At 42.7% G+C, this 23,784-nt stretch overlaps 1 protein-coding gene across 1 annotated transcript in view; it reads right to left on the reverse strand.

Annotated features, from left to right (window-relative positions):
- The window catches only part of C11H5orf52 (chromosome 11 C5orf52 homolog), a 72,488-nt gene that overhangs the window by 20,356 nt on the left and 28,348 nt on the right, over positions 1–23,784 (reverse strand). Inside the window, exon 2 of the mRNA XM_078665896.1 lies at positions 6,429–6,537. Within this exon, the coding sequence (XP_078522022.1) occupies positions 6,429–6,537 (109 nt within the window). The remainder of the gene's footprint in view (positions 1–6,428; positions 6,538–23,784) is intronic.

Here is a 23,784-nt window from a genome sequence, read left to right on the forward strand (position 1 = left end):
GAGTAAACAGCAAATCGGTATTTAAAGGGGCGTGTAAAGGGCTGATTCTTTAAGTTATGTATTAATGTTTTACGATTGAAATCCTGTCGCAAGCATTAATATTTACTACCTCAAAGGAGGTGGCAAGCCATTTGCAATCAGGACCCCATCCCCTTTGTGAATGTTGACAAAACCATTTGTTCAGTTTCCCTAATAAGAATTTTGGGGCCCCCTGGCAAGACATACTTTGGAGAGGCTTGTTCCAAGGAACTTTTTAATTTTGTAACCCATTTCCCACTAACTCGAGCCTGCACAATGCCAAACAGTACTGGAAGTGTATGTTAAACTTTCAGAAACAGGATCACAAGATTTTAGAACATTCTAGATAAGAAATTTACACACATTGGCAATCGTTTTATATTTGCACGTTTCGATTTTCTATTTAGATTATTAGTACATGAGGGCTTCAGTTATTTTCAGATAGTACAGCTTGGAAACAGTGAGCAAGGTTTGTCTCTTTCTGAGTTGTGGTGACAGAAAATTAAGCAGCAAATGATAGAATTATTGTGTTAAATGAATTCACTTTACGTCCTGCAGGAAAATTAAACAGGTGCTCACCTCTACGTTGCATCAGAAAAGCCCATCACGATTCGGCCACTAATATGTAAAAATAAAAAAACAACTAGGCAGCCACCTTTAGGTCAAACTCACCCCTAAGGCCTGACAAAAGAATTAATAGTAGTAAACATAATACAAAATGATTGCTTATGTATAGAATGCATGAACAATGATTGTGTGAATTAATTAGATGTAATATTGTGCCTTTTGCCTTCCAAAGTAAATTTTGCATTCGATGTACTCTTACATCAAACAGACAACAGTATCTGGAGAGAGAAATACTGCTCTGAGCCTACTGTACTGTACGTATATATTAGTCATAATTAACCAAATTTCGGTCCTGCCATGTCTAAAAATGAACTCGCATTTTATAGGAGTGAACCGACTTGCGTCCCTCCCATATTGCGTTTACAGTCTTATCACCACCAAGCACCAATTGGAACCGAACTAAAAGCAGGGACATAAGCATACATTATGCATTTAATTTAATTAATCTCCTTCTGTACACTCTGCCCCACCTCTTTTACTAGAGTCTTCTGTTTATAGTCAGTGAACAGGACTACATGAACAGTGTTCACCCCTGGATTTAAATACAATACCCCCAGTTGGCAGCCGAGTTAATAGCAGTGGCTGTTAATTTAGTTCAATAAACACACGAAAGCTTCTTGAAATAAGATTGTATTACGCCCTATATGGGGAAATAGCTAACAAAGACTTCTTTCTAATCGGTACTATAGCCAGCGTGTTCATATAAACAATTCACCCTCTTTAGGTGGGCCACTTCATAATGATCTTTAGTCCTAGTTCATAAGTGTTCTCCTCTTCGCAAGGAGAGCAGGATATTCCATCCTCTAAAAAGTTCTAGGAGATAGTGCACCGCTTCACAGCCTGCAGTCCCACCTCAGCCAGTGGTTTAAGCAAACTCTGCCTCTAATCAGTATTTCCACTGGCAATATTCACACTAAGAAAAGAAGATTGAAGAGCGATTTCAAGGCCAATCCACAGGCAAAAGATGTGTGCCTCTTCCTGTCATAAACCATTGTCATGACCATACTCAAGTGCGTTCTCATGATGTTTCTGTCAATACCAGTCCAATCTTAGAGTACAGAATTAGGCTCATTCAAGACCCAAGGTTTTGGTTCACAACCTTCTGCCTTCCCAAAAAATATTTCCTCTTCCGTGGAATGAAGATATTAGTATATAGTTTTTTTCCTCCAAATGTCTTTTTTTTTAGCATTTTGCAATATGCAAACAGTACAAAACTGAGTCGAGGTCCGTAGCAGCAACTTAAAACATTCCTTCAGCATAGTATATCCCCAATTTTCAAGGCATCCCAAAATGATCAAGTGTGCTCCATTTTGAGTCTGGCGCAGGGGGGGGGGGGGTCGGGCGTGCGTGCAAGCGTGATGACCTAGAAGGCATACTGATGAACATATCTTCAGAGGACGGAAGAGGGGCCAGATGTTACCTCCCATTCGCTCTCTCTGCCATACATTTCGCTCTCCTGCCGCAAAGCCCCAACAGTACGCAGCGAGGGGGGGGGCTCTCCCGACAGTTCTAGAACGCACCCAGGCCACCTTCACCCCCTTCCCAGGGGGCTACCACTGCAGCCACAGGCGAGGTCGAACCATCCTCCATACTCTCCAAGGCAGCCCACCATCATGTCCCACATCTCCAAATCCTTCTCTGCATTTCCATCCATGTGTACCTTTCTAAGCCTACATTCTTCAGCCACTGCCCATTCCAGCAGGTCAGCTCTCCACTGCCTTGCCCAATGAAGGGCAATACAACACTTGTCTAGCACTAGTCTAAGTTGGGCTCATTTATATCCCATCTTCTTGCCACCGTTAGGGAGCGGCAAAAGGCCCAGGATCCATGCTGTTTTGCCAGCTTTCCCTGACTCTTGTTATCTGCTTCACTTTCCACAGCACCTCCACCCAGATGGATTGCATACAACGACATGCCATGTAACATGAATAAAATCAGCTGGGGTTTCGCACTGCCCGTCAACTGCATTTGGTAAACCCTATGCAGCCGCTGTGACATCAGGTTGACCCTATGGAGGTGGTAGAATTGTGCCAATTGAAACCTGGAGTTGCTGGCTGTTTTTTTTTTTTTTGCACCTGTACCCTAGCCCGCTTCCATTCTCCGTCCATGAGAGGCCTCTCAATGTCCTTATTCCAATTATTGCAAGCAGACATTACGTCCATCTGCCTGTCCTCCTTCAGGGCAGTGAACAAAGTGGAAATGAGGCCCCTGCTCTATCTAATTTAACCATCAGGACATGGGATTCGTTAGGCTCCACTGGGAAATTTGTCCCGATCTCACAAGCTGTACAGAACACACTGTAGAAACTGCCTCAGTGCTCTTCCAAAAAGTGTTCCTGCTTCTGCTGGTGTCACAAAAGAGTCATTCAGAAGCAGTTTTCCCGCCCCCTTACAGCCAACATCCAACCACTGTGAGACATCCATGGAGGTGCGGGTGAGTATGAAAGGAGGCCGCAACCACCATATGTGGAGGAGCCAGGCATACTGCGCACGCTTCATAGCATGATGGCCACTCTTTCTCATGCCGGTGCAACCTGGGCCACTATGAAGGGGGTTACCTGCTGCCACCCTATGACCCCCCTCATAAGCAGCCTGGGGAGGTCTTCGTTCATTACCAGTCCTTCCAGGAGTTCTTCCTGCAATTAGGGCCGTCATGGCACCACAGCAGTGCGTACTGTAGGGGTCCAGCCAGATGATGTAACTGGGGATCTGGGAGTCCCTATCTGCCACCATCTCAAAAATCCAGGATTAAAATTCTCTTTGAATAGGACCACCCAACTTCATCACAACTGTTGTCTCATCCCCAATGGTGTTAAAGGGGAGCTGAGGTAAACTTGTACCCACAATGTAAGACCTGTGACAGGAAAAAATGTATCATCGGGAGGGTTAAAGATTTTTTTACATAAAAAGTCAACATTATTTCAGAGAGCTCAAGTAGGGGCGGGGACCATCAAACAAAAGTAGTTTCACTTGAGGAGGACCTATGAAGAACCCCACTTAACTCATTTGATGATACTCAGTGTCAGATTATTTGAGGGTAAAGGGAGGTGCCAGTCCCCAAGACGAAGGCACTATTTATAACAGGGATCACCCACAGAAAAGTTTTATGATTGCGTCATTTTGTTTTTATGTCTCTGTATTAGGAGCTTAGGGGAGGCTCTGAGCAAAGATACGCACATGACTGCAACACGCTGGGAACTTTCCACCCAGAGAGGCCGAGGTGAGTCTGCTTAGCCTTCCTTGAAATGCCCATGCCAAATCCTCTGCCAGATACAAGACTGAAGAAAGTCTGGCTAGCTTGTCAGTGCGCATCCCTATGCTGTGAACAGAGTTATCCAGAAGCTAGGTGATCCCAGATTGTGGCCAACTTCTCTGTTGCTAGGTTGAGTTCGCTGTCTCTGTAAAGCCTTGTTCTAGTGATTACAATCTTCTTTGTGAGTGTTCATGTAGTTGGAGTCAAAGATTTGAAGAAGGGTAGGCTCATCTCACTCTCTCATGCCTGCATAGGGAAATCCTTTTGCCTGTAAATTGTTCTCCTACATTTCCTAATGTTTCTCATTCATATGGCACCTCTCGCAGAAGTATGAGGCTCGTCCACATCTTTTCAGATGCACGGGCCAGTAGATGTAATCAATGGGGGTGGCACCTTGGGATACTTGACTTGCTTTCTGCAAACACTTGTCCGGACACGTGCAATGAAGAATAAGCTAATTGAGTGCAGCCTTCACCAGAAATGTTATGTTTGCTGCTACTGCCATTCTCCAATTCATTCCTGATACGAAATCTTGCCAGGTTGTAGGCGCAGGCAGAGTGTATCTAAAAGTATGATTTTGTTACTCACCTTTTGTAATAACTTCTGTAAATGTACAAATGCATCGCCTCCATCTCAATAGCTGCAGTCAAGATGCAATGCTAGTGATTTGGTGTTTCACAGAGAGACTAGAGATGAAGCATACAGTGGACCCTATGTGATAGCAATAGGGCCACAGTGTATAGTAACATTTTTACACTCCTGTATTTTGTGCAAGTAAGCTGGAGAAATTCTTGCATGTTATGAATGCACAGTGTTTAGGATTAGGAGTACCCCAACCCCTCCATGGCAATTCCCGTGCCAACATCCATGAGCTCATATTTGACCACAAATAATAGAGTGATAATACGATCAAACCACTCTGTAGTTGCATTAGTGTTTATTCTCATACAAGAGAAAGAGTTGAATCTTGTAGGATGGATTAGAATACTATTGCTGCTACAGTTTCATACTTCAAGCAAGGAGTTGGGGGGGCCATCCAAACATATTTACAGTTGGAAAAGCAGAGTGGTGGGTTAAAATAGAAGAGGCAACCATGACCACCCACATCACACAGAATGCCCACCTCCTCAAGATCTAACCTCAATCCCTCATTGACAGATCTCTGGTGTCGTTTTTATCAGACTCCCTGAAAATATTGGATGCCAAGATTGCTACTGAAAGGGCAGGCCCATTAGTTCTAGACCTTCTCTAGAGACCCACTCCAGTGGTTCTTTTTGGCAGCACAAAAGTGTAAAGGGGAGCAAAGTTGTTAATAAACAGTATATTTGCCAATAATTCTCTTTGATACATATTAACCAACTGACAACAAGGTAAGAGTAGTTTATTACAAAGCCAAAAATAACTGGACATAGACACACTTCAACACGAGGGTATAGAAATACAAAGGAATTAGCATGAAGCCAAATATCTGCATCCAGTTTAGATGGTGCAGCATGAACAAAACTATTAATTCAAGAAGTGAATACAGAAGCATCCAAGTTACCCTGGACCGAGGGTTGATGAGTGGCAAGCATTAAATATAACCCCACTATAACACTAAGATGACATCCCTACATAATCATTTTCCACAGGAAGGGAAAAGGTGTCATTTGTGGAGTCTTCCTAAGAAGTCTCTCCTCCATCCATGGGTCAATTAAAAAGAGCTTTTTCTAGGATGTTATCTCTCTGAAGGTAAGAAAGAAGTGGGGCACTTTCCCTATTGCTAACAATAAGTTATCCACAGGTAGAATTTCCATAGTGCACCTCGCACATGCCATCCACTCTGGGTACAGTCCTGAGCATACTTTTCTACGGTGTTCTCCATGTACAACCTTGGCAACATTCTGTCCTTGGCTCCCAGGCCTTCTCCGATCTGAAACCACTGTCTTTCCTTTATCGGCCCAAGTCACACAACTGTAACTTCTTCTCTCATTGCCTAACTGCTAAAACAAAGACATTATTCTATCTAAAGGAATGCTTCTTCACCTGAAATACAAAACATGAGAAAGAACAACTTCCACAGAGCACAAGAAATTCAACTATTAATTCTAATGCGAGAGTTGTTAGCGACTTGCATTTCAGGCCTATAACTATAGCTAACATAAGAACTCATCATTTAAGCATTACAGGGATACAGAATCATTATTACATTTCAACTAATACATTTACCTACTTCTGAAAATGTCACCATTATTAAACACAATTTAGTACATGAATAGCATCAGATGTCACAGCACGGGTTCGTCAGGTTAACGTTTTCTGCTAGTTACATTAGTTTCCTAGGTTAATACTCCATGACACTTGTCAATAGCCTAAAATACATCACGTAGTTATGGTAATACATTCACAATTCGAACACTTCACGTTTATACATGACATGATTATATGCGGGTGCGCTCTACACGTGACTATGATGCACCCCTACAAATGAAATGAGTCTCCCGCTCCATCACTATATATACTCTACTTCTCTTCACCACTCTTGTCTTTACCTTTAAATCCAGAATCCGCTGTTCATTTGTGTTGTCATGCATGATCACAGTGGCAATGCAAGTTCTACTCATAAACGGCTTTCTTCGCAATTCGTTACCCTCTTGTAACCTGTGTGAAAAAAACATTGCAGATTGTTCAGGAGTCCGTCACTTTAGTTTTTGGCTATGGTTCATTACAGAGTGGGCATCTTTTTGTATCTGATAAAATGTTCTGTTCATCTTTACACCACTCTCTAGTTGCTTCGCAGTAACATCAGCATGACCGTTTACAAGTGTGGTTATGTATTGTAAAAACATAATGTACTATGAAGAAATATAACTCAGTAAATATATTTATTTGTCCAAGATCTGGTTTTAGTGTTTGCGTAGATTAACCTTGATTCATTCAGCACCTCTTTAAAGTGTCTTTTATAGTATTCCATTAATTCACCCTTTTTACGTCTGGCCTAAAGCCCGCTTTAGCTGTTTCTAATATGTTTTCCCAAAAATATCATACAAAATATACGTACATAGATATAGAGGCTCCCAGTCAACATTCTTTCTCCATTGATCTATTGACATATCACTCAAATTGTACTCCCTCCCACCACAGCAGAATGTATAGTTCAGCAGGCCAGTATATTCCAGCCATTTGATGCTTGAGTGGGCGCCTTTTGCCCTTGCACATGCACACATATACATACAAAAATTGTTAGACACTTGCACTTCTCAATGACTAATAGTAGGTTTACATTGACTATTTTTATAACTCTCAAGACATTTATTGTAAATTGCAATGTTCATTCTTCACTATAAACCATCTTTAGTATATTTATTTATCCCATTGAAAATTAGCACAAAGCATTGGAGTACCTAGAGTGTATATGCAGATTTCTAGGTTGAGCCACACTCTCCACAGGTTTGTGATTGACATTTCAACCACTGAGAGAGCTCTCTAGTAACTACTTGTGAAACTACGTCTCCCTTATTGAAGTGTTGTAGAAGCACTGTCAGTCTGCAGAAAACACTCCTTTCAGCTGAAAGTCATTTTGAAGACAAATCAGAGTGTGTTACTCAAAGACAAAGCTTATACACACCAAAACATGAACTGTCAAAGTATGCAATCCAGATGTACTTGTACTTACCATGAATAAACGTTCCTAGAGATAGCAGGGTGTGAAAACATATATCTTTTTAAATAAAGAAATGATTTGAAATCTGTAATCTTGACTCATTATTATGAACCAGCTTTGGCAAATATTTAATCCTATGGAAAACAGGCACACACTATTAAAATAGCAAAAATGTGTATGCATGTTTTTATTATTCTAAAGCCACCTACCCTCATTTTGCTGCAGGTTATTTGAAGCAGTTGCTTCTGACGTGACGTGGACCTCTATTAACAGGTGGAACTGCAGCTTCATGAAAATGTTTCAATGCTTTTGCAGTTGATTTGTGAGAGACACCTAACAACAACTAATAGAAGTGTAGACTCTTGTAAGAAGTTCAATGCTTTTTCACTTGACTAGAAAGTGATACCAGTAATGACTGCCCGAACTGCAGCTTCAAGTAAGAATTCCGGTGCTTTTGCATCTAGCTCAGAAGGGACACCCAATAATGACTGGTGAGACTGTGGCTTCACGTAAGAATTTCAAGGCTTTTTTCATTGTACTAGTAAGCGAAACCTAGTAAGGACTCGTGAAACTGCAGCTTCATGAAATAATTACAATGCTTTTGCATTCATCTTTTGAGGGACACTTAGTAATGACAATTGGAACTGTAGCTTAATAAAACCATATCAATGCTTTTGCATTTGACTTGTTAGGGGCACCTAGTAATAATTTGTGGAACTAAACCGTCACTAAAGAGCATAAATGGTTTTGCATTTGTCTCAGTAGGGTCTTGATGAACTGCAGCTCTGGGCAGAAAATGGAATTTAGAAGATTTAGCATTTGACTCGAGAGGGACCACTAGTAATGACTTGAAGAAGTGTATATATCGCCAGTAGGTAGTTTTAGTTAGCACCTAGTCTCCATAGGAAAAATATTTTTTTGTTTTGCCAATAAATTTGGTGTGTTTGACGAATCCTCATGAAATTTTCAAAACTAGTTACCCACTCACTGCAGTGCTGTCTTGAAAGTTTTGGGGTGATCTGTCAAAGGGTGGCTGAGAAAAAGGGGGGGGGGGGCCCAAAACACATTTTCCCCAAACAATTTCCAATATGGACTGTAGACAGAGCTACAGCCCGAACCGCTGAACAGAATTGCACCAAATTTGGCAGACAGGCAAATATTGGTCCAGATAAGTGCATTTTCTGAATTGGTGTAAATCCGTTCAGTGGTTTTAGAGAGATTAACCAAAATCCAAATTTGTACATATAGGGGAGTGGATCTTCTGAGAATCCGACAGTCCCTGTGCTCAAATCTGATTGGCTATCAGCACTTGAACCAGGAAGTGTTGCCAGCCATCTTGGGACTCTGCTGCAACTGAGTCCCAGAAACAAAATGTTATTAAAAAGAGTAGGGGGGTGTCCCACAGGGCAATTTATTTTTTATTTTTTATATTTTCAGTGGGAGCCATTCTAGAACCACAGCTCCCGCCGGAAAAAAGAAGAAGCAGGAGCTCCTGCACCTTTGTAATCTTAAGACCCCCTCCCGGCTTGGTCTAGAGGTCATTAGGAAATATAAATAGCGGGGAGTGCTGCTGCAGCACTCCCCACGCCTCGGGGAGTTGCCACCTCTGCAGGGGACTTAAAAATATGCGTGCGGATGGACCAACCCCTGGTTCGCCACCTCCCTGGGGGCAAATGAAGGTAAATAAAAGTCGTGCCCCCCCCCACAGCAGCCGGGACCGCCACCTCCCCGGGACACTATAAACAAAAATCTAGGTTGATGGGCTGCTGGGCCAACCCCCGGGACCTCCACCACCCTGGTGTGCGAGTGGGCAGCTGTAACCGCCCATGACCCGGGGACCTCCACTTTCCTGGGGCCAATGTTTAAATAAAAGCAGGGGGCCTGCGTGACCCCCTCACAACCCTGGGGACCACCAACTCCCAGAGGCACTTTAAAATTTGTGTGCAAGCAGGCCGGCTAGGCCCGCCTGCACCCGGGGGACTGCCACCTTCCTCAGACAAAACATAACATTAAAGTGGGGGCCTGCACGGACCCCCCGCAACCCTGGGGACCACCACTTACCCGGGGCTAAATTGTACAGTGCGATGGAGGGAGGCCGTGCAGCCCCCCTTGTGGAGTCATTTGTGGTCATGGGGATCACCACCCCTCAGGGCCGGGCCCCCAGGGCTGAAATCTGCCCAGGGAGGGGGGCCACACCCCCATACTAAAATAAAAAGATGTTTGTTTCAGGTGTGTTTTCCCTACAGTTCCATCTTGTAAAGATAGCTGTTGAAGATGCTCAAGCAACAATCAAGTTGGCAAAGTCATAGACACAAGGTCACTGGAGACATTTCTTCAGTGTCCTTTAAGCAGCCATAGTGTAGGAGAGGCACTATACATTTACCCAACGAGGTATCACTTACTAATTAGCCAGATGAAAGTACTCCAGTAGACGTGTTACACAAAATTGTGGCGTCATGGACAAATATACAGGGCAAGATTCATTCTGGCACGATGCTCATTTACCTGTTGCGTGCTCATGACGAGCTCAGCTCATCATGAGGCACGGTCGCGCTGTGCTCATGACAAGCTGAGCTCGTCATGACTGTTGCGGAACGCCCATGCGGGGATAATTCCCCTGCTGCGTTGGGCGTTCCATTGGAACGGGCGTAGTCGTGACGAGCTCAGCTCGTCATGAGCACAGCGCCACAGTGCTGCATGACGAGGTAAGCTCGTCATGAGCACCGCGGCGATGCGTGCGCCCCCCCTCCCCCCAGCACAGCAGGGGAATTAGCCCCGCAGGGGAGGGGTTAACAGAAATGAAACCTCAGTGGGAAGCACTTACAGATATAAGCAAAGCAGATGCCCACATTGAAGCTCCACTTCTGTAAAGTACTAATCATCCTAACTTCCTACACATGGCCAAAGCAAAGCAAGTGTGGTTTCTCTGCATTTTCAATGAAAAGTTATCTGTAGTCCGTGATGGAGGTGTTTGCATCCTTGCTTTTCTCGAGCGCGATATCTCACACAGTCTCTGTGATGAGGGGGTTCTTTCTTGTCATCTGCTGCTGAGACCAGAGATCATGTTCTAAACTTTAAAAAATGAGAAGTATGTAAACTTGCCTGGAAGCCCCGCCCATTTGGTCCTCCCCCATATAGATCAGCGGAATGCAATGTCTTCCGGCCCTTTTCCCAGGATGATGGATAGCTTACTAAAAGGCCCTCCCCCACCAGCGTGTTTCCTGCCGATTTTGGAGACGAGGTCTTGATGCCTAGGAATATGATCACATCTCTACCAAACAAAGAAACACTTACTTCTGTAAAGTAAAAATCATCCAAGTGTGTTTTCTCTGTAGTTCCACCTTGTAAAGTTATCTGTTGAAGACGCTTGAGCAAAAATCACATTGGCAAAGTTACAGACAAATGATTACTGGAGACATTTCCACAGCGTTCTATATAGCGCTGTATTGTAGGAGATGCACTATACATTTACCCAACAGGTAGCACTTACTAATTAGTCAGTAGAAAGTACTCCAGTTGGGTAGAGATGTTGCAAAATACAGTGACCTGTTCTTGGATAAATACGCAGGTCAGGATTCATTCTGGGACGATGCTCATTTCACATAAATTAAACCTCAACAGGTTACAGTTAGGAAATAAAATTTAAAAAACATTGAAATTCACAAAAAAAATAAAGATTACAGGGACATTATAGTTGGGAAATAAAATGTAAAAAACCTTAGAAATTCACCGACAAAACTAAAGGTTGCAGGGGTGTTATAGGTAGGAAATACAATTAAAAAAACCTTAGAAATTCACTGCAAAAACCGAAGGATGTTATGTGATGTAATATGTGAGGTCATAAGCAGAGCATTGCGGGCCTAAGCTATAGTTAGCTAAGGTAACTATAACAGGTACATTTCTCTGGTTTTGTACAAGTGAAATCTGAGCCTAACTGTCTTTGTAACCTTTTGTTTTTGCAGTGAATACGATAGTATTGACACTTTCCATGAGAGTGTCACCAAATCGCTCATTAAATATTGTCACACACCACATCACAAAAATAGGCAACACATGAATCTCACCTACAGACAAAGGTAGGCTCTCATCTCCTTAGCTAAAGATAAGGAAGTTATCATGCGTCCTGCAGACAAGGGAGGTAATGTGGTCTTACTGGACAGGGATATGTACATCACTGAGGCCCTAAAACAACTCAATGACAACCAGATTTTACACTCCCATTTCTAGGGAAATCGACACTAGTTGTATTACCACAATTTGGGACAAACTGAGCGAGTGGAGGGACAAATGCATTCTGGAGTGGGAGGAGTATTGCTTCCTCAAGAATAATAATAATAATAATAATAACCTATAATTTGTAAAGCGCACAGCTACCTCCGAAGTGGTTTCCCGGCGCTGGGGGCCCTCAGGAAGACTAAGCGAGCTATTGCCCAGAGTCACATGGTGCTGGGCTGACCTGCCGCCCGCACCGGGGATCGAACCGTGAACCCCGTGGTCCGGAGTCAGGCACCCTGGCCACTGTGCCACACCTCTTCCATCACCCAGAAGGACCATCCCAAACTCCCTGTCCTCTACTTACTTCCTAAAGTACACAAAGACCCCCTCATTCCACCAGGGCACCCTATAGTGTCTTCCAAGGGTAGTGTACTGGAACACGTGTTGTCAAAGTACATGTTCCATTTTCTCAAATACCATGTTAGCAATCTTTCCTCAGGGACACCAAGGATTTTTTAGTGAAGATATAGAAGGGGAGGATGACTTACTTCTCAATACTCTAGAAGTTCACACCCTGTATACCATTATAGATCACAAGCAGGGCCTCGAGGCTTGCCAACATTTCCTCCGCAGGAGACATGTCAGATTTAGAGACCACACCATGATGATACTAGATATGATAGAGTATTGTCTGAGTAATAATATCTTTCTGTTTGATGAGGTTCTCTACAAACAAACCACCGGGACTGCCATGGTCTCATGCTTTGCTCCCAGTTTTGCAAACCTGTTCATGGGCCTATGGGAGGAAGAGATCTTTGCAATTTCTGAAATCTAACTTGAGCTTGCACAGGTCATGGTGTGGCTCAGATACATCGACGACCTGTTCATCATCTGGAGGGGTTTGGAGGAGGAAGCTGTTGATTTCATCAGGAAACTCAACACCAATAATCGTAACATACGCCTCACGAGCAATATAAGCAGTACCACGGCTGAATACCTGGATGTCAGTGTCATGATCCGTTGACTTTACCCAGTTCTGGGTATACTACATGCTCCAAAAGAAGACTATGGTCTCATGAACGCAGGATAGAATGCTTTCTTTATCTCCAGTTACGTTGTAATCATAAATGACTTGTTACATTTGCCAATGCTTGTTTGTAAAGGGACGTGCCATGTTTCCAAACCCTTTTGTCCCTTTAAAGCACCAGTAGTTGCATGCACGTGCCGCCATCATTACGCTCCCAAACAGTATAAATACCCACCAAGCCCCATACTCCACTGAGTTGAGACGCAGCGGGGATCGTGGTTGCTGAGGAACAGAGTTGTCGGTGCTCGGCAGGTCATTCTCCTGAAACCTTTGCCTTGGACTCAGCCATTTTAACAGTCCGCTCGGCTTCATGTGTAAAACAGAAAGCTGACTCTTTATACTTATCACAGTGGGGGCAGCTTTCCGGACTGCTTCAGGCATTGTTCAGTGCTCAGCGGAGCAATTGATTTTAGGAGATTAGAGTCATTGTGACCGCTCGGAAGGAGCGAGCAGGTTACAAGAATATTGAAGACTTTGATGAACGCTCATTGAGAGGAGCGTGCTTCTGGAAAGACAATATTGTATGTCAGTGTTTACAGTGCGATTTCTTTATCGCTCAAGGAGAGCGTTTGCTGGATACGTTTATTCTTTTGTTTGGCAACACATTTATTTTCCTTTTACAAACAGACGCCGTATGGTACAAAACTAACCACAATTGCTAAGAGTAACCCAAAGAACGTATTGGGCATATTACAAATGAGGAGAACAATCCAAAGAACGTATTTGGGCATCAATAGCACATCGAAGAGAATATTCAGGTGCTAACTCTTCAAGGCCTAACTGTTTAAAGACAATAAGGACACAGAAGTGGAATATCAAGCAAAGCATATGGGATCCCAGACATATAGACTAAGTAACCCATTATCAGGACTTCCACTACTTGGTTGTGTGGCATTTCTTTTCTTTTCAGGTATGCTATGTTCAAGTGATATATGATTATGCATGTATAGTAATTATATATAGTGCCAAGAGAGTAATCAACAGGTATTAATCAGCAACAATCATCTTGCTCCGGGTCTCCTTCCCCACAGTACCTTCCCTAACTACCCTTCCCCTCATTTAGCCACTTTGATCCTAAATCAGAGTCGATGCTGCTGGAAGGCAGGCCTCTTGAGGGTACTGCTCCTGAGGAACACTCCACATAAGATACAATCTGACAGAATAATCCGCTCACGATATTTGTTCCCCCTGAGCAGTATCTTCAAGATGGCCAACTTAGAAGATCTATGTGCCATGTTGGACAATATGGAGAAAGAGCTTTCTGCAGCTAGGCAAGAAACAGCTGCATTAGCAAATAAAGTCACTCAACTGCAATCACAGTTAAAACCCACAAATCCAGTAACTTCTGCGACAAACAGCATCACTCTAGGACCTGCTATCTCGGTTACTGTTCCCCCACTGGTTCCGTTGGCTCCCCCCAGAGAGGTTTGCAGGAGAACCAAACAAATTCTAAACCTTTTTGACCCAAGTACAACTACATTTTTTGGTTAAGCCCACCTCCTTTCCTGACCCACAATCTCATATAGCAGTCCTGATTTCGTACCTTAGTGGAGACGCTGCCATGTGGGCAGTCCCGTTGATTTAATCGGATGATCCTTTACTCTATAGCTGGACTCGGTTCAAAAGTGAGTTTGAAAAAGTTTTTGATCAAAGAACCTTTACAGGGTCAGCTGATTAGGAGTTGCTCGAGCTGAAGCAAGGCAATAGGGATTTGGTCCATTACTTGAAACACATTCACCGTTGGATCTCTGAAAAAAATTGGCCTGAAAACAAAATGGCTGCATTGTACTACCAAGGTTTGCAAGATGAGTTAAAAGACCTTATTGCTCCCATTGATCCACAACCAAGTACTTGTGAAGACCTCATAGCATTAAGTCTCCGATTAGATCATAGAGTGGCAGACCATTGAGGAGACAAGAAACGTGTAGACCCCGAAGTTGTAACAGGGCCAAAGGAAATAAGTGTCTAATTCACTCCAGATACTAGTGAACTCATGGAAATAGGAGGTATTACTAAACCATTGACCTCGGAGGAAAAAGAGTCCCGTCGCAAAAACTGACTTTGTTTATATTGTGCCAAGAAAGGCCATTTTGTGAAAGACTGTATAGCAAAACCGAAAGGAGGGTTAACACGAGATACCATAGGCTTCAAAATGTGAAACTAGTCAACTCGAGGAATAACCAGGAGACTTCCTCTAGTACATCTTGTCTATCTCCTGATTAATCAGTGGCTAACACCCTACAAATCTCAGTTCCTCATTTAATTATGAATGGTCAATTTACTATTTCTGCTCAATTGACCCGGACAGCAGTAATTATGGTGGATTCTGGAGCCATCGCTAATTTCATTGATGCTACCTTTGCCAGAAAGTTAGATATACCTACACAGTTAAAACAAAAACCAGAAATGGTTCATGCAGTAGATGGTACTCAGTTAACATCAGGCTTAATTACTCACTCTAGCATCGAAATAACAATGACTTGTGTTACTCAAGATCAAACACATGTTGAAGATATTTCTTTTGATGTTATAGATGCCCCCCAATTTGGCGTCATACTAAGTATGTCCTGGTTGACAGAGCATAACCCCACAATTGATTTGGCTAAACGAGCGTCACTTTTCATTCAGATTGGTGTAAACAGGAAGGTTTACATTCTCAGACAAAGATGTCTATTTCTCAACCACCAATAACTACAAAAAGTAATGCACACTACATAGCCATGGCCGCGGAACAAGACATTGAGTTGCCTGCAATATATGAATCATTTAAAGATGTGTTCTGTGAATAAAGTGCCGACCATCTGCCGCCTCATAGGGCTTACGACTGTGAAATCGATTTAGTAGCTGGATCCAAAATCCCATGTAGCAGGATATACACACTCACAGAACAAGAAAACCAACATTTGCGGGAATACTTGGACAAATATTTGAAAGATTGTTATATTAGACCTTCTAAGTCTCCGGCCGCCTCCCCTCTGTTCTTCATACCCAAGGGTAATGGTGATTTGCGCCTATGTATTGATTACTATGCTTTGAATTCCATCACGATAAACAACCGGTATCCTTTACCGTTGATTCCCGTTCTCTTGGACCAAGTACAAACAGCAACCATTTATACGAAATTAGATCCACGAGGGGCATTTCATGTGGTACTCGTACGAGCCAGAGATGAATGGAAGACGGCCTTTCAGACTCGCTTTGGCTTGTTCGAATATTGTGTAATGCCTTTCTGCTTATGCAATGTCCCTGCCACCTTTCAAATGTTTATAAATTACTTTCTTCAGGATTATTTAGATAGGTTTGTCATCGCTTACATTGAAGATTACAGATGTATTCTTCCTCCATTGAAAAACATGAAAAACACATAATAATCATTCTAGCTACCTTGCGTCAACATGGTCTCTATTGTAAGCTATCAAAATGTGAATTTCATACGTACAAGGTTGAATTTTTAGGTTTCATACTTTCACCGCAAGGAATTACTATGGCACCTAGAAAAATACAAACAATTTTGAAATGGCCAGACCCAACCTCGGTAAAGATATCCAAAGGTTTCTAGGATTCGCAAATTTTTACAGACGTTTTATTAAACAGTTCTCCATCACAGTAAGTCATTTGACTCAGTTATTAAAGAAAAATGCAAAATTCCATTGGACACCAGAAGCCAAAATGCCTTTCGACAATTAAAAGAAGCATTTACAACAGCTCATGTCCTTCTACATCTTGATACTAGCCAACCTTTTATCATAGAAGCGGATGCTTCTGATACTGCCATAGGTGCCATTCTTTCTCAGAAAAATGAGCAAAGTAAACAACTACACCCAATCGCATTCTTGTCAAAAAAATTCTTACCCGCAGAAGTAAACTATACAGTGGCTGAGAAAGAACTATTAGCCACAGCCTTGCTTTTAAATAATGGTGTCATTATTTACTAGGGACAAAACACACCTATCTGTCTATATGGACCACCGGAACCTCCAATTTTTATGTTGTGCTAGAGCACTGACCCCAAGGCAATTACGCTGGAAATTATTTTTCGCAGAGTTTGATTTTCTTATCACATTCAGACTAAGAACAAGTAACAACAAAGCAGATGCCTTCTCACAAAATGACATAACACCAGAAGAAACGACACAGTCCATACCCCCTCTATGGTACCAAAGATTCAGATTATAGGAACTACCATGTCAGAACCATTCGTTCAGGAAATAAGACAACAAATGCCAATACAAAAAGTACTAAAATGGCAACAAAGAGACAAACTAAGGCCCATTATACAAGGATTACCTTTCCACAACATTTTGTTAAAGGTACCATCAAAATCATTGCAAAAATAAGTATTCTATTGGTGTCATACAAGACCCATAGCGGGACATCCAGGTATTACTAAAAAACAAGGCTTGATTCAACGTAATTTTTGGTGGCCCACATGGAGAAAAGATGCAAGGAGTTATGTGCAGCAATGTGATACCTGTGCGCAAACAAAAACTGAACATGGGTGTAAAAAAGGATTGCTGATACCACTTCCAACTCCAACATGTCTTTGGGAAAATATTTCCTTGGTCTTTATTATGGATTTGCCAAAAGATCAAGGTAAAAATACTATTTTGGTAGTTGTGGATTGATTGTCCAAAATGGCACATTTTATAGCGTGTGACAAGATACCTACAGCAACTCAATTAGTGAGTTTATTACTACAATAAGTGGTACTGTGGCATGGCTCACCCCGAACAATAATGTCGGACAGAGATGTACAATTCACTTCCAAAGTTTGGAAAGCATGGTGCACAGTAACTGTCTACAAGCATTTATCCAGAAACTGATGGCCAAACAGAGTGAGTGAATCAAGTACTTAAACAGTATTTACGATGTTATTTATTCAAGACACAGGGTTCCTGAATGGACCTTTTATGGGAAGCTGAATTTGCATATAATATTCTAAAACACTCTTCCATTAATATGTCACCTTTTTTTTGCTAACCATGGATGTCACCCGCATTGTTCACCATTAATGATTTCACAACCAAAAACAAACATACCCTTGTTAGACACTCATTTACAGGAAATGACTATGGTCATGAAGAACTTACAACAAAACTTGGCAAAAACAACTTACAAAAAGTTTGCTGATCAGAAACGTAAGGCAGGGCTACTATATAAACCAGGAGATGTTGTATGGCTCTCTACAAAAAAAAAAAAAATTCAGGAAAAGATACAAATTTCATCCACGATTAAATGGACCTTTTTAGATCGCACAATGCCTTAATCCAGTAGCATTTAAATTACATTCATCAAAAAACATGAAAATATACCCAGTATTCCATACTTCGCTACTAAAACTAGCATGGAAAAAGAAAAGACCTAATCCACCACCTCTTCTTATTGGAGATCAAGAGAAGTATAAAAGTACAAAGTATTAAAAACAGTAAATGTATCAAAGGCAAGCTATGGTATTTGGTTTTGTGGTAAGGCAATGGATCGGAAGAAGATTCATGGGAATCAAGTAATGCAATCCATGCCCCACGATTGATACAAACTTTTTCACCTACATCACCCTAACGCTCCTGTGTGAATAGGAGTGTTGGAACTTTTGATGAGGTGGACTGTCATGATCCATTGACTTTACCCAGTACTGGGTACACTACATGCTACAAAAGAAGACTATGGTCTCATGTACGCAGGATAGAATGCTTTCTTTATCTATCGTTACGTTATAATCATAAATGACTTGTTACACTTGCCAATGCTTGTTTGCAAAAGGATGTGCCTTGTGTGTGTTTGCCAATGCTTGTTTGCAAAGGGAAGTGCCATGTTTCTAACACCTTTTGTCCCTTTACAGCACCAGTAGTTGCATGCACGTGCCTCCATCTTTATGCTCCCGAACAGTATAAATACCTGCCACGCCCCATACTCAGTGCAAATTATGGAGGACACTGAGTTGAGACGCAGTGGGGATCGTGGTTGTTGAGGAACGGAGCTATCGGCGCTCAGCAGGTCATTCTCCTGAAACCCTCGCCTTGGATTCAGGAAGGATTGTGCCATTTTAACAGTCTGCTCTGCTTTATGTGTAAAACAGAAAGCTGACCCAGTATATACCCCGGGAAGGGAACTAGAGGCACAGGGCGCTAGGAGCTAGCCAGCCTCCAACATATAATGTTAAATACAACTGGGGCTGCTCCTAGTAAAGTGACCTAAAGGTGCTTAAAACTGAATAGTCAATGTGGACATCTCACAAAAAGTGAAGGACTGGCCTCACACACCACCTGGTGTCATGCTTCATCATTGGCTGTCCACGCCCTCTAAGAACTTGGTTTGATAGAGGGTGGGCATACACCTGACGACAGGGATACAATTCTAAACTAAGTGGGGGCCCGTGAACAGTGAGTGTGATTTAAAAACCATTACAGTTGTCAAATTAATTTTAATAAGGTGTGCAGCTGTATGGTATTAAAAAAGTGTTTGGTGACCTAGGGAATTAATTATCCCATCACCGTGATGTATAGGGTCAACATGTTTCTGCCTGGTGTCCCATAGGGGTACATGGCATTCATCAGGACCTGTTTTAATATGGGCTCCGCCGTAACCACCTAAAGGTTAAGATTAACCACTTGGTGGGGTGTCATTAATCATTCCGCACTATGAGGGGGCTCCAAGTATAGCCTGTGGGAGAAATGAAAGAAAGCATAAACAAGAATTGTAGGTGTTCCTTGGTCACTTACATGAATTGATCCAACACCACACTGCTTAGTGCGAATGCCGAAAAAATGTGCATGATCCATGTCAATCATACGTGCGCACGCCATTAACAACTTTGAGAGAGGGTCTCTCCGATATCTTACCCAAGATTCTTAAACTATGTTCTCCATGGTAGGGGTGGAGGAAGGCCCCTCTAGTCACACTCTAAAGGGTAGAAGACAAAACCAAAGTGAGTTTGTCAGGTTGAGAGTCACATTGATTTTTTAACAAAAGGGGCTCTCATTAGGAATATTTAGCGCATCTGCCCTCGTATTTCAGTGTTTACAGTGTGATTTCTTTATCGCTCAAGGAGAGCGTATGCTGGAAACGTTTATTCTTTTGTTTGGTAACACGTTTATTTTTCAAACAGACGCCGTATGGTACAAACCTAACCACAATTGCTAAGAATAACCCAAAGAATGTATTGGGCATATTACAATTGATGAGAACAATCCAAAGAACGTATTTGGGAATCGATAGCACATCAAAGAGAATATTCAGGTGTTAACTCTTCAAAGCATAACTGTTTAAAGGCAATATGTGTACAGAAGTGGAATATCAGGCAAAGCATATGGGATCCTAGACATATAGACCAAGTAACCAATTATCAGGACTTCCACTACTTGGTTGTGTGGCATTTGTTTTCTTTTCAGGTATGCTATGTTCAAGTGATATATGATTATGCATGTATAGTAATTATATATAGTGCCAAGAGAGTAATCAACAGGTATTAATCAGTGACAATCATCTTGTTCCAGGTCTCCTTCCCGCAGTACCCTCCCTAACTACCCTTACCCCATCTAGCCACTTTGATCCTCTGTTTATTCATAAAATCAGAGTCGAAGCTGCTGGAAGGTGGGCCTCTTGAGGGTACTGCTCCTGAGGAACACTCCACAAAAGATACAATCCGACAGTCAGACTAGAAATTCTGAAATAAAATACACACAGAGCTCCTCCGCAAAGCCACTGCTGGCAACATTGTGCTACTTGCCCTCAGTGGCCACCCAGAGGCCCTTAAATGGAGCATCCCCTTTGGCGAACTATTGAGGATGAAACGTAATTGCAACTCTGAGGAAGCTTACCTATTAGAGCGCAGAGAGACAGATTCAGTAAAAGAGGTTACCTCACCTGGGTCCTGAAGAAGGCCAGTGACAGAGCTGACGGTATCAATAGACAGGAGACACTCTCTTACAAGAACAAGACGGAGACAGACCTTACTGAAGACAACACCAGGATCATCTTGACATACAACGGCGATGCCGATGATGTCAAGAGGATCTTAGCGAAAAACTGGGACACACTAAATTGTGATAACGTCATAGGTGAGAACATCAAGTGGAGACCTAACATCACACATAGACGAGGCAGGAACATCAGGGACATGCTTGTCCATAGTGACACCACAGAACAGACAGGTAGGAATACACATAATCTTCAGGGATTATTTCTGTGCGGACATTGCAAGGCATGCAGGAACAGTGTGATGCGCAAGGAGCTTACACGTGGCAAAACCAAGAAAGTTATCACCCAATTCCTCACATGCAGTACCACGTTTCTTATTTGCATCATGGAGTGTCCGTGCAAGCTGTGGTACATAGGCAGTATGGCTCTGATGGCTAGGAAAAGAAAACTGGAACACATGAGGGACATCACCAACAGGGATCCTCGCTATCCAGTAACCTGTCACTTTCAGGATAGTCATTTCTCTGACGCAACCCAACTCAGCTACTTCACCCTCAAACAGATCATGAATGATCTCAGAGGAGGAGACAGAGTTCTCAAACTTAGCAAGAGGGAGTCGAAGTACATTATTGACTTCCAAACCAAGATCCCTGGGAGTTTGAATCAGGATGAGGAACTTGCCATTCACCTTAGAGAAGAATAGACTTTGCCTCCTGTAGAGATTCTCTCGTGCATAGCGCATCAGAAACCTTGTAATTTTTTGAACGATGTCATTTTTGTAGTATTGTATTTTTCATGTTATCTTATTTCTTTATTCACTGTACTCTTCTTTGTATGTTTCTTTTGCAGGAGAAATAGAAGGGACCCACCCACACAGCACCCACCGACACAGGTTCCCAACCCTTTTCTTCGTTGTCACCCCTGGAACGTCAACTCTGTTAAGAATTACCATGCATGGTGTAAGCAGTTTTCATTATTGAGTATATCTTGTATTAGGCTATAGGTGTGTCACGTTTTGTCTGGGCACTTGCTTGTTACTGATACTTGGCAGCCCGAGAAACCCGGGTTTCAAGTTCTCATGTGTTAGTCACTCTTGCGCACCTCTGGGCTTGTCATTTCGACACCCTGTGAACTTTACGAGGCCAATCAGGCATTGTGCCAGTACTTGCACTGCCCCGTTTGGTTCATCTTTGTATACTTCATGGCTCTCTGCATAAAATAGCTATCCGGTTTCACTTTTTCTGCCCATGCTTGGTAGTTGAGTGTGTACCCAATGAGACACCTCATGCATTATAAATGCCAACATGTATTATATATTTTACAGCGTATGTTTAATTCAGGTTACATTTTCTTATGTTGCTTGCACCATTTGGTTTCATTTTTGCCATTACCTGTTGTGTTTGCGACACCATTCTAGTATGGCCGACATGTTATTATTCCTCATGTATTCTTCTTTTCTTTCCACCATGTGTTTTTAAAGGCACTGGATTGGTGTGTACATTACAAGGGATCAAGGCTGCTGGGCAGCCAAAACTCGCTGTGTAATAAACAGTTTTTGCAACAACTACCGTGGTCCGAGTGTACTAAATCCTGAGAACACGCCTACTGGAACTTTTCAAATTATGTGATAGCCGGTATGCTCTGCCAGCATGCGCGCCACTTGCCAAGGGTCCCGTGGCGCGCATGCTAACAGAGCATACCGGCTATCTATCTATTCATTTACTGAAAGTTGCAATATTGATTCATCAGCATATACCAGCATTGGCATAGTTACACCACAAATCACGTATATTCATGAATCAGACACTTAGCTAGGGGCATCTCCGATCACTCCCCATTATGGGTGCGTATAGTCCTCAACCGAACACAGGTGGGAAGAATTGCCCCCATCAACCTGTGGTATCTACAGGACCCGTAAATTCGTAAAGACCTGATCAAATCCATAGATGACTATTTCCGAGAGAATGAAGGGACGGTGTATTCGCCTCAAACATTATGGGAAGCCTTTAAATCAGTGATCCAGAGCCAAGTCCTATGATTAATATCTGGGATAAAGAAGGATAAACACAAAGATATCTCAGATGCTGAGGTGGAGATTTACCAACTAGAAAAAGAACTAGAAACAGACATTACACCTGAGGCACTCCACACACTCCGCCTTAAACAAGATAGTTATAGGGCGCTAGTGACCGATAAAGCCAAAACTCTGGGGAGGGACAAGATGGGCAGAATCTATGATCTGGGTGACAAAGCAGGGAAACTTATAGCCTGGCTTGACAAAAAAGAGTGGGCTAGCAGATGGGTCCCTGAGCTTAGAGATGCACAGATGACTCCCATAACGGACCTGCAGGCCATTGTCAACCATTTTGCCAGCCACTTTATTATTATTATTATTATTTATACAATTTCTAAAGTGCGCTACCACCTGACAGGCATCTTGGCGCTAGTAACTCAGAGACCATATCAACACAGGAGGAGGTTAATGCACAGGCCTAGTTCTTAGGGAATAACCAAGTTTTAAGGTTCTTTCTGAACGCTGCAGCCACCCCAAATGTTCTGCCCCCTGCTCTATCTTTGTTAAAGCGTGGTACTTTTATTGACATTCCTCTCGAAGAGCAGAGCGCTCTGCCCAGAACGTACCACTCAAACATTTGCTGAAAAGAGGTTGGTCCTTTTCCATGCAAGGCTTTAAATACTAGACACAGAGATTTAAATGTAACTCTCTGTGTCACGGGCAGCCAGTGCAGCTCCGTCAATGCTCCAGAGGCAGAGGACCACCTTGACCAGCCTAATACCAATTTAGCAGCGGCAGATTGTACCCGTTGTAGCCTGTCTAGCAGAAATATAGGGGACCCGAGGAGCAGAGCGTTACTATAGTCTACCCGGCTAAGTATCGTGCTTCGTGCTATCAGGGCGCGGGCTTGATGGGGTAAAAGAGGAAAGATCTTCCTCGGAGAGCGAATAATCCCCAGGCAGCAGCTCACCACCTTCCCCACATGCACCTCCAAGGAGAGGTTACAGTCAA

This window comes from Lissotriton helveticus, chromosome 11 (assembly GCF_964261635.1).
Source record: "Lissotriton helveticus chromosome 11, aLisHel1.1, whole genome shotgun sequence".
NCBI lineage: Eukaryota > Metazoa > Chordata > Amphibia > Caudata > Salamandridae > Lissotriton > Lissotriton helveticus.